Consider the following 12,458-nt stretch of genomic DNA (forward strand, 5'->3'; position numbering starts at 1 on the left):
TTGACCTTTTTTTGCATAAGATGTGAAATTTCTGTTGGGTAGGAAAGCTCTCTCTCTCTCTCTCTCTCTCTCTCTCTCTCTCTCTCTCTCTGTCTCTCGCACACGCACGCACGCAGGCACATTTTCTTTTTTCCTAATTTTTCCCAGACTCTCTTTTAAGAGAAAAATCCTTAGAGAAGCTTCTAGGAAGGACCCTTAATTGACCTTGTGGGGGACCACATTGATTTTCTCCACGTGCATCTTCATTTCTGATAAATTATAAAGCCATTAATTTGCTGAGGAAATGGCAGGGCCAGGCTGCGGCACAGATGTGACCAGGGCCGCCCCAGCTCCGAGTGTGCTGAGGAGTGCCAAGAATCCGGCGAGAATCAGGAAGCCTGGATTGTTATGGTTAGCCTCACATTCTCTCGGGAACTGTTTTAGTTGCTGCTGTTTACAGATCTAAAAGGTAATGATGTTTCCAGATAAATAGGCCTTCTTATTTGGGGTAAGTGGCCATTTATTGATCTGCTAACCCACTGTTATTGATTTGTTAGCCTCAACCACTGTGCTACTCTCCAAGGAGTTAACTATAAATCTGGGAGAGGCAAATTGTACTTGGTCTTGGATCGTTGCTTTAACAAAAGCGACTCTCTTCCCCCCCGACCCCCCCCCCCCCATTCTCTCTGTGCCAAAAGGACCCCTTCCCAAATTTAGCTATTATTTAAAAGGGAACAATTAAAAGGATACAATAATTAGATAGGAAGAAAGTGAGTCAATACGCTCCATTACATTAGTGCTGAAAGGTAAAATGCAAAGCTTGCCTAACAGTGTTCAAAATAATGCCTTTTGTGTTTTCACGCACATTAGGATAATAATTTGATGTAAACTGCAGAGTGTGGAGAGAAGAATAAACAGAACCATAATTGTGAAGAAGAAAAAAACTCTCATGATAAGACTTGTGCAGCACGTGTTGGGTGCATTTGTCTCCTTAGCAACAAGTGAACGTATAGAGAGAGGGGCTCTGTTTTACCACCCTCACCACAAAGTAGCCAAGATTCTGCAACTAAATTGTGCACCCTCACCGTGACATTTGGCAATTTGTGACAGGCAATGGGCATTTGGAGCAAGCGGCAGCGAGTCAGGGATGGATTCCACGGCTGCGTGGTGGGCCTCCAGACTCCCGGGAGGTGGGGGGGCGGGGGGGAGGTGGCTGGTCCCTGTGTTTAAAGCAATATTTTCCTTAACCAATTGCATCCTACATGCAGGAGGGACTGTCACCCAATCACTTGAAAAAAGCAAAGCTCATGTTCTTTTATACCCGTTATCCCAGCTCCAACATGCTGAAGACCTACTTCTCCGATGTAAAGGTAGGGATGTTTTGTGTTTTGTGTTTTTTTTTTCAATTTCTGTGCATGTTATCGTGACTTGAACTTTTGGGAGTGAATGAAGCGGAGTGTGGAATCAGTTCATTGATACACCTGTGTTGTATTGATTTCATGCACTTGTCCTTCTGCCTAAAGCTGGGCCAAGCAAAGCTGCCCCCTGCGAATTAAGACTGCAGGACTGGTCTTAATAAGTCACATGGTTTCCATGGCAGTCGGGGAAACTTCGCCTCTGTCTTTATACGTCTTAGTAACTTCTTGGAAGAAATTTCAGCTGGTACCGAATGGGTGTGCTTCAGGGGGTGCTTTTTCCCTCCCCTCAGCAACAGTCGACTGTTTCTGTTTTATTTCTGTGTGTGCTTTTGAAAGCAAACTCTAGCACCTCTTTACCCCCCTGCCGAAAAGGAGCGTACATTGAAATTCTCCAGGCAGTAGCTGCTTAAAAACAAAAGTGATGATTGTCTCTTATTTACAACTTAATTTGTTGTTGATGTAGAGTACACTGAGCATAAGGAGAATGAATAAAGTGACAGATTCAGGACACATTATTCAAATGAGGATATGAAAGCTGTCGGCCCTACAGCTGCAGCCTCCCTCATTCTACAGAATATGGGGACCTCCTGGTTCTGTGTGTGTGTGTGTGTGTGTGTGTGTGTGTGTGTGTGGAGGGGGGGAGGGGGGCTCTAAGTAATTGTTTGCATCAACTTGATGTTGTGTTAATCATCTGTAACTTTTTAAAACATAGATTGGGTTTTGATGATGATAATGGCACGCATGGTATCATTATCCAAGGATCTTGCTAAACATTACATTAGCTGAGATTAGTTTATTAGGGATGGGTGCTTCTCCCCCACCCTCCCCTCCCCACCCCCATATGTACAAGTTCTTATTTCTGCCATGGAGAGAATTCCCGAGCAGCCGAAATGCGCGCATTCCTCCGCACGCTCCCCTCTGCATGCTGTTCGGTGCCTGGTGCCCGCGTTGCTTCACTGGCCCCCTTTTGCAGGCCAGCTCATTTCAGTTCCCTTCACTGGTGTTTTCTTTGGCCTTATAAGAAAAGTTCTGTTTTCCCTCCTGTTTGCTTTGAGTTGTGTATCAACTTCAGGCTTTTATCTTTCTCCTTCCCTGGCCGAGCTCCTTAAGTGGAAGGCATGTTTCTCCTCAGTCAGTGCCAACAAACCGGGCAGGATGGGCAAGGCAGAGAAAGACAGTAATAGGAATTACTTCCATGGCTGGAGAGGAATCACCCAGCACACACAAAGGCTCAGCGACACAGTAGGCCAGGAAGAGGGTTCGGACTTTGTGGGGACCAAACAGACAGGTGAAAGGGAATTTATCAGCGGGCGGAGGACCAGCCAGCTTCTATCTAGAGCCTAGTGGAACCTGGCAGAGTTCTTCCAGAGAATCATCCCAACACTTTAGTTCTAGAAGGGATGAGACAAAAGTGTTATTGTGGACACATGCATGTGTGTGTATGCGTGTGTCCATGTGACCTCCTTCACTCCTCTTAGCACGATGATTTGCAGTTTTGTGATAGAATCATGACAATACCGTTTATTATTTATGTAGTACCTTTCATCCAAAAGGAGGCCAAAGAGCTTTAGAAACTGCATGCATAGGGAGCACTCACCTACCATTGCAATGCAGACACCCGAGGGTGGGAAGCAGCAGCCAGTCTGAGCCAGCAAAACTACCCAACAGTAGATGTAAATATTAGGAACATTCATGTTTGTGTGTGTCTGTGTGTGTGGGCACGTGTAGTGGGGAAAGGGAAAGGGTGGGGGAGATGGTTGATCTGTAGCTTTATAAATACTGTGCAATGTAAGCCCACAAGAAATTGTTCCCATTCCTTTAGAACACATCCAGTAATTCAGCTTTCAAATAATCACTTACTCTATGTAAATAACAACTGAATAGCGGGTCAATGTTTTATTTAAAAAACACTAATATTCAGATTATAGGTTCCTACCCATATTCTATCCATATGGGGAGAGAGGCTCATAAGGTATCCAGGAGTCTGATTAATTCTCCTAATGGAGGGGAAGCAGGGTATATCATGCAAAGCAGAAAATCACCGAAGGTCATTTCTACATTATTTTAATGAATCATACATTTTTCACTTTACTAATTATGCTGGGTTTTTTTTGGCTAGCAATAAATGAATTTGTCTTCCCTGTGGTTACATTATTGACAACAGAAAGTCATGTATAGAAAGGGAAAGGTAGTCCAGGCAAGGTGTTCCAGAAACTTTCTAGAAAACAATGGCAGAGCCTTCCTGAGTTTCTTTCATATTAAGGAAAATACAGAATTTAAATGTTGACAATGTGGATATTAATTTGCAAGGCTAAAGTAACTAGCTATTTCTCTATATATCAATATACAATCCAAAATCTGATATCAGTCTGGATTTAAGAAACCACTTCGGAATTGAGAGATCGCTAGGCATGGGGGAAAGGACCTTAAAGTTTTATAAGAAATAAAACCCACATCAGATATCTTGAAAAGATCTATTCAGGTGTCTATGGACCAAGTAACACTGTCACAAAGACACAAGATACTTCATTATGGCCACATTCATCTAACAGAAAACTCCTAACTCTAGGAAATGTCCCTTTATAAAGAATAAAGTCATTTCATCTCAGATAGTCATCAGAAGTTGGTTTTGTGAGTAACATCCAGGAGAAACAACACAAGCAGAAACTATTTTGTTTCATGAACAAGGTGGAGCCCAGGAATCATCAAAGACACAGTGGAATGATGGCCCTAGGCTGAATGAATCCCCAGACCAGCTCCAGGCCCAGCCAGGGTGACACACCCTCCTTTGTAATGTTCCTTAGGGATGGATACAGTGAGTAGCTCTCCACAAGTGACTTCCCTCTGGGTAGGAGGGGGATGCTTTTAAATTGCCTTGGAAAAGAAGAGGAAGGGGGCAATCCCATACAATTCAGAGAGGTTGGTTTGGTGAGAGAAGTTCTCCAGGGATGATGTGTTCGAAGGATGAAACCAGGGCTCACTTAATTTAACACCTAGAGAAAGAATGGGCAAGAATCGAAATAGTTCTATGTTCTCACAGAGAGTCCCACTAAATTCCTTCACCATGGCACTTAGCCAGACAAAAAGCTCAGCTCATTGGGGCTTCAGATCCTTTGAGAAGGGCAAGAGGGCGAATGTGAGAGAGATGCCAAGGGCCGATGGGTGCTGATTTTAATGTATAAACTAATAACTCTTAGACCACTAAGTACAACAGATTCAGTGTCATTTTAGCTTTGAAGAACAGACACTCACAGCTTTTCAAGCCGCAGTGTTAAATGATGTATCTCATTCCCTCCACCCCTTGAGTCAACTGCTGCCTAGCCAGATTAAGGTGTCAGATTGATTTGTTTTATACATCTTTTGACCATGCTCATTGAATATTTAGGAAGTTTCTTCAGCCCATATTGAGGCTGAGATGTCCCGTGGGAAGCATTAATCAAAGTCACAGGGACTCGTACACTGTGGAAACACAGCCCCTTTATTGTAGCGATTAGTTTTTGCAGTAATACATTAACAACACTACAGAGCTTTCCTTTAGAGAACAATTGATCCTTTTCTTGTCAGCCACTACAGCACGGGGGGACATTAATTCTTTAAAGTTTAACACTTTTTCTCTCCCAAATTGAATATCTGGAGAAGGGGCCTGCCTTTGCCTTTAGCCAGCCACCAAAACCACACAAATTTCAGTTCGCTTCTAGCGGAGGGAGACCCAGTTCTTCAAGCTGCTGTGCCGGTCATTTCATTTGTCTCGTGTTTGGGGAGTCTGTTGTTTTTGCCCATTCTTTCTCTCTGTTATTTCCATTCTCTAACAATAAGCCTTAAATCTCCCTTTATGTCCCATTCCTAAATAATGGCAAGTGCACTTACTTTTTTGTCCTCCCCATTAGGTCATTCATGACCATTCTAGAAAAAAAAAAAAAAATGCCCTTCTATTTTTTTTTCTCTACAGTACTCTTGTCCATATGAGACAATGTCTTGTAACAATGCAGAAGCCTAATCTCCATGTCAAAGCAATTTTCATTCCCCAGTGCACAGCCTGCTATCATTTTGTAATGTTTTGTTTCTTATTCTAAAAGAATTAAAAAGGAACAGTAAGCCGTCACGGGGGCCTGTAGTCCTTATCTCAGTGTCTGGAAATTTGGACAGTGTATTTTACTGCTGAGATAAAATGGAAAGAACTCCAAGTTCAGCAAATCGTAATGGGTTTAAGTTCTATTGAAATCGGCGACCAGAAGATCAGATAACGGGGGTCCTTCAGTTGTCTTTTTAATCGGGTTCCCCACAAGGCTGAATAGAGACAGAGCAGACACACAGAGTGAAAATATAATTCTTGGATAGGTTAAGTACATGTTTGAACTCTTGCAAGCAGAAGCGATTTGCTGATGACTTAATCATTTTCTGGTCAATTATCTGTAAGGGCCCTTGCAACTCCATGGCAATTATGATGCAAGTTGGCCTTTTGGGAGAAACAGCAGTCTCCCTGCTTCTGTTTCCTTGTTACTTCCATTCTCTGCCATATATTTTCATTCATTTATTATCTTTGCTAGGATAGGAACAACTTTCTGTGTAGTAATTACAGCCCCAATACACACTTTAGCTGTCATCTTCTTGGGAGTCTGGATGTTCTCATGGCCAGTGTTTGATAAGTGGTCTTTGTTGATTTTTGATGAATGTATATCTTTTTCTGGGGGCCCAGGGAAGGGGATGCCTGTGATGACAAAACACAGGGTTGCCTGTCAGCCCGCCTGATATAAAGCTATGGATTTATTGGCTTTGACTTGGCAAGTTGAGAGGCAGCTGTCCTTTACATGAACAGAGGGCTGTCAGTGAGAATGGTGTCATCGGTAGTGAAGCCAGGAAGACATCTTCATTTAAAAGGTCATCGAGAAACCTTGGTAAACAAAGTTTTAAAGCTGAATCACGTTATGGTAACTTGGCATTTCAAACAAGTGTAATAAAGATTCTGTCTGTGCCATCTGTTGTACCTACTCTTAACCACACCTTCCAGATAGCATGGCCTCCGTTGGAAGGGGTCTTCTCCAATGCTGGCTGTAGGGAGTGTATGAACAGGTACGATGGTTTCACCAGATGGCACCAGACACGAGTACCATGTGGAAACAATAAGTGGAATCATCGGAGGATGGCCATGGGGGTCACCCACTCCCAAAATACCAAGCAAATGGCGGCCTCCTCCTCCTTTGTGTGAAAGCCATTTTCCAGCATTGGACAAGGCTGTCGTGTGATGACACAATCTCTCATTAAAAAAAAAAAAATTTTCAAGCTAATGGCGAAGTCTTTGGCTCATCATCTCTGGTACTTGAAAGTAATAACTCTTCCTAGGGTTCCATGTCTTGAATGAATTTCCATAAGAAATATACAAATACAAATGCAAGGTGTTTTCCTGAAAGATGGACAGTGTTTAAAGGAAGCTATTCTGCTTCAGGAAAATCAGATTGAGAATGCGGATTTTTAAAATCTGAAATGTGGAGGGTCCTGATGTGATTTCCACTGTTCGTAGGTTTTATAATATCCTGTTAGTATATCGTTGCTCGAGCCTCTCTTGCCATCCTTTTGGCAGAATTAAAAACATTCCTTTCCAAGTAAGGGGAGGGGGGAGGGGAACTTAAAAAATGCTTTGAATGCTTGAAGAATAAATGAAGAAAATGGCAGAGTTCTTATCCCTTTCAATATTTAAATTTAACAGTTCAACAGATGCATTACCTCTCAGCTCATCAAGTGGTTTAGCAATTTCCGTGAGTTTTACTACATTCAGATGGAGAAGTACGCACGTCAGGCCATCAACGATGGAGTCACCAGCACTGAAGAGCTGTCTATAACCAGAGACTGTGAGCTGTACAGGGCTCTCAACATGCACTACAATAAAGCAAATGACTTTGAGGTAGGAACTCTTCTTTATCTTTTGGTCATCTCCCCTTTCTTTTTGTTTTAAGTGTATTTTCTTCAGAAATGTCCCGCAATCTGTTTTTGTATTGATATTTCACGGAAACACCCCCCAGTGGGTAAGAGGTAGAGCAACAGTGAGGAGTACTCCCCTCACCTGTGGTTCCCATCAGAGTCCTGGGGACCTGACCCACTTCTATTTTCTTTCCCACGGCCGGCCCTGCTGCTTCCCATTTGACCACGGGAACAGGGAACTGGAGAATCCAAAGAAAATGGCAGCGAGAAACACACAGTGTGGTCCCTCTCAGAGAAGAGGTCCCTGCCCCAGTAGGCCTTTTCCACATTTAGGTCTGGCATGTCGATTGAGCTGAAAATATGTGATGTGCAATGAATGGCAATAGCAAAAGTTGTTGTCTAAGGAAGTCTAGAAATGCCAATGGGGGAGAGATTCCATGGTTCCTAACTTTAATCAGCATTTATTTCCTTTATGGAAGAAATGGTATGAGAGCTTACTAAGTGCATATTCTAAGATAGCCATCAACATCTTTTTTTGTTTTGCTTCTATGTCTGTTGTTTGGGGAGGAGGTGCTCATGTGTGTATTTTGCATATGGGTCACTTCACAAGCATGTCACTCTGTGTTCATACACTATTATACACACTTATGTGTGTACAACAGACATACTGTAGAGACACACAAAGCAGTATACACAATTCCCAGAAAGCAAACTCTATGCAACCATAAAATATATGTGGTTCTGAGTAAGGCTTTTCTTTACTGGCTAACGTGGTGTCTCAGCAAACTTTTTCATGCAACACGATGACTATGAGAAAACACTAACGAATCTCCCAGTACTCACAAAGGCATTTTGCTGAGCCATGCTGGCTGAGGCAACAATCGCTGGAAGTGGGAATGTGGGAGAGTTCCGCAGGCCACAACCCCTGATGTGAGAGTAGATAGGCCATGGCTTGACCAAGATACTCCTTTTCTTCTAGTACCTCGAGGATAGGATATGAATGGTTTCTCCCTCACCTGCTCGTGCAGGGATCTTATGTTAATAATCTTGCTTTCCTCACATAGCTAGGCACTACCCAGAAATGCCCAGGAAGGTCTCAACTTCAAAGGAGAGAGGGACACCTTGGTCTGGCCTTGCCGTTAAAGGGACCGCCACTGCCCACCCTCCATTCCTTTTCGGGCCCTTCTCCCACTGTTCTAAGCAGTGCAGCTCGATTATGGCGGCTTAGAAAGAACTGACGAGGGAAGCTTTGAAGTGGGGACGTCATGGTTTTTTGCCTTGGAAATGTGCATGCTTATACTGCAAGCCACCAATTTATCTTTGCTATCCGAGACCAATGGAGGTTGCTTGCCACAGGTGTTATAAACAACACTGTTCCTTGGGCTGAACACATTAAAAGTGAGGATCCTTGTCCTGCTCCCCAACTTTACAGTCTGTCATCACAGGGCACTGGTTTATGTATCAACAGAGCACCAACAGATTCCTCCTAAAGCTAAATGTTTTAAAAAAAATCTCAAGAACGTCATCTACAACCCCCCTTCTGATAAGTCCATTGCCCTAAAATTTAAGCTATGAGAATTTGTGTGCTAATGAACTCTTTATAGTTTATTAGGACAAATATTCACTTAGTGGCATGCATCAAGCTTCAAACAAGAATCATCCAAAATTCATGGGAGAGTTCTGCATTTTAGTTGTGTAACACACTCGAGAGACCAAATCCTGACAGCACACATTAGGATTTTTTGTGTTGTTTAAACCTTACCTGGTTAGAATTTAATCCCCTGCTCACAGCACAAAGACCAAAATGACACAACCAGGGGACGGCTGGCATGAAGAGATACCCAACAAGCTGCTCCATTTAGCATCATCTAAATCCTCCTTTAATATGATTAACATCTGATATTTCTCTCTTTCTGAATCATATCCACTTCCAGCCAGGCCACCTCTCCTTTATCTGCAGTGTCTATTTTAAGACTGCTTCAGTGCAAGGAGTATGGGGCCCGGGGAGTAATTTTGTCACTTCCCATGTGACTTCGGACAAGTTATTGCTCTATTTTGGGTCTTATTCTTCCTTCAGTAAAACTAGGCTCTTTCTGGAAATGTGGTGACAAGGTAACAGAAGTCTGGATCCCGCCCTGCCCCCTCCACTCACAGGCTCACGTGTTCACATGCGCGCACACACCCACCACCACACAGGATCCCAACATCACCCAACAGTTTTTCATGTAACCTCTCAGTTTTGGTGCATGTGCTCGCAAAAGCTTCAGATAAGACGACCCTTTCCTTTCTGTGCCTGTGTGCGTGGAGGTCAGTGCTTAAGTGAGATGCTTAAGAAGCCACCAGTCTTATCACAGTAGCTTTACCAGTGTGGGCCCCGGCTGTGAGCCAGAGGTGGACCCAGCACTTCGAGCCAAATACCTCAACCGAGAGGGTGTGCACTGCGTGACTTTGGCATTGAAGTTTCTACTCTTCGACTGAGTGAAATGAGTCTGTAGTCTAGTACGAATTAGAGAAGAGGATGGCAAAGTAGAGAACTGTACACCTAATTTCTTACTTAATTTTTAAGCAAACATGTAGAGGGACTCTGAAGTTGTGCCTGCACGATGCCCAAAGGTCCTGTCAATTCAAAGGAATATATTAACCCAACAGAGTACTAGCTGGTCCAGTAATAAAACATTTTACTGACTGCATTTTAAATTTCTCAGTCAGTTGTTGGCAGCAATAATAAAACAGTTAACATTTATTGACTGTCCACGATACTCTTCTAAGTGTTTTACCACTATTATTTAATGTGAGCAATAATAATAATACGGATCTTAAGATAAGAAAAACTTCAGTTTGCCTAAAGATTTGTACTGCTTTTAAAGTAATTCTAAATGGGAAGGGACAGGTAGAGGCAGGGGTAGAGAGGGGTATGAGATGAGAGAAAATGAGGCTTATGTTCCCCCCCTTCGCTAGACTTTCTTCTCCTTCATCCTGTTCTCCTTCTCTTGTCTTTTTTTTTTTCAGCTTTCTGCTCCATCTCTGCCTCTGTCACTCTTAGCACCACCCCCCTTCAGCCCCTGCTGCTGATGGCTCTCAGAGCAGATGGGGAAGGTTTATCACTAGCGAAGAGGGAGTGGCTTGAATCTCTCTCCCCTTCTAGACCCTGCATTTCCTGGCCTTTATGAGTCAGGACCTTCTGAGTGACAGGAGAGTGGTTCTGCCTCTTGTATCAATTTACACAATTGCCAAGATTCTTGGCAGAGCATTCAGACTTAGGGTGGTGAGAGCTTGAGAAGACCCAGGGGGTGTGGAAGAAGACTCGGAAAGGGAGGGGGTGTGTGTGTGTGACAAGAACTATACTTTGGGTTTGTGCTAAAGCCCAGAAAGCTGGCCACGTTGTGTGGAGTGGGGGGTCTCTCTCCCAACCTCCGAACGTGAGTTTGCGAAAGTGTGCGGAAGAGGGGTGTTCAGTTACAACTGCATCTTTCACTCCTACTTCTCACATTTAATGAGATTGGCAACAATACATTTGTCTTTCCAGGTGTTATGGTATATATTTCCATGCTTCATTTTCACTTCACTTTGAAGAGCTTCCAAAAAAAATTTTTTTTTTTTTTATAGCAAGGGAAAAGGGGGGTTTGGGATTCTGTCCCAGTTTTTAAATCGTACTGACACTTTTAGGGGCATACGAGTTGGATTTTATTGCTTTTTTGTTGCTCTCACAACTGTGGCAGGAAAGAAGGCAATGGTCACTGTCAATTTCCAAGGCTGGTTTACAGGTTTGGGCAAAGAACTCATCTAAGCCACTGACCTGTGTACGTCAGCAAGGAGAAGCACACTAGCTAAGGGGACCAAAGGCCTACCTACCACCCCAGTCTGGCTCCATTACCTCGGCTAGCTACGTGATGTGGTTCCGCTAAGGAAGGCAGAATGGCCCAAAGATTGGGAGGCTGGGGATGGTCTTGTGTGCACGCTGACCGACACCTTCATCCAGATAGGTAATTCTGACTTTTGGGGCATGTGAGTTGGATGTTTTTGCTTTTTTGTTTCCCTCTGCCCCGCCCTATGGCCAGCCAGGCATCCCACCTAGCCCCATGCGGGCCTAGCTGTTTATCTGTAGGCAGGGTCCAAATTCCCAGGAAGAGTGATTGAACTCCCTTGCCCTCGCTAAAGACCCAGGTTTTTGGATGGAAAGCTTAAACATTAATAAAATGGGGATTTGATTCATTGATTAGCTGGTGTACACATGCCATTTCCTATGAGACTAACATCTGCCTGGGCAGATGATCCATCATCAAGCCTGGAGTCCGGCTTTTTCCTGGAGTCACACGACAGGCAAGAAGACTCCCGCAGACCCCTTTCTGTGCTTTCTGACTTCACTCTTAGGCAGAGAAAATAAAGCAGCACCCCTTACATCCACCCCACTCCCCGACACACTCCCAAACACAGGCCCATTCGAATCCACACACGGGATGTATTCTCTCCACCATGCCTACCCCCATCCCAACCCACCTCGCTCTCAACACGGCACACATGGAAGAAGCTTGCATGTATTTGGAGGTCTGTCATTCACGTCACCGTCTCTTTAGAGAAAAATGAGGACAGGTGGGTTTAGGAAGCACTTCCCTCTGCTCCAAATAGATATTTAAATATGAGGATCGTTTGGAGCACTGGTACATGCGTGAGAACCTTTTACTGCTCTTGCCGTCTTTTGGCCTCAAAGCCGCTGAGCTGTTTAAATGATCGCGCAACACACCATTGGTGGGTGGTGGGGAGGCACAGAAACGCTTACTGTTTCTTTCCTTGCCAGCCCCACTACTGACAAGCCAAATGGATCTCTTAAGAGACAAAATGAATGTTCTCCAAATATGCGTACACACATGGCTGTCTGGGAACCTATTCCTTGAACAGAATGAACACCTGAAATGTGAAGGAGAGAGCAGTAGAGACTCCGAGGTGCAAGTGGGGTGGGGGTGGGGCAGAGGTGGGGTTGGGTGCATGCACGGAGCTTCATTTTTGCACCGCCCGTCCTTCTGGAATTCAAGGTGTTGATCAGTGTAATGAAACGGGCCCACTGATTTACCATCTATTTGGGAATGTCACTGCATTTTTAGCTCCCCGCGTCTTTTTTTGTCATTGGGTTACATGCAAGCGCAGTAA

General features: G+C 44.0%; 1 protein-coding gene across 1 annotated transcript in view; it reads left to right on the forward strand.

Moving 5' to 3' along the window:
• Positions 1 to 12,458, forward strand: part of PROX1 (prospero homeobox 1) — a 51,138-nt gene that overhangs the window by 16,122 nt on the left and 22,558 nt on the right. Inside the window, exons 3-4 of the mRNA XM_080647310.1 lie at positions 1,242 to 1,349; positions 7,102 to 7,296. Of these exons, the coding sequence (XP_080503436.1) occupies positions 1,242 to 1,349; positions 7,102 to 7,296 (303 nt within the window). The remainder of the gene's footprint in view (positions 1 to 1,241; positions 1,350 to 7,101; positions 7,297 to 12,458) is intronic.

This window comes from Plecotus auritus (assembly GCF_963455305.1).
Source record: "Plecotus auritus genome assembly, chromosome: 12".
Classification (NCBI taxonomy): Eukaryota; Metazoa; Chordata; class Mammalia; order Chiroptera; family Vespertilionidae; genus Plecotus; species Plecotus auritus.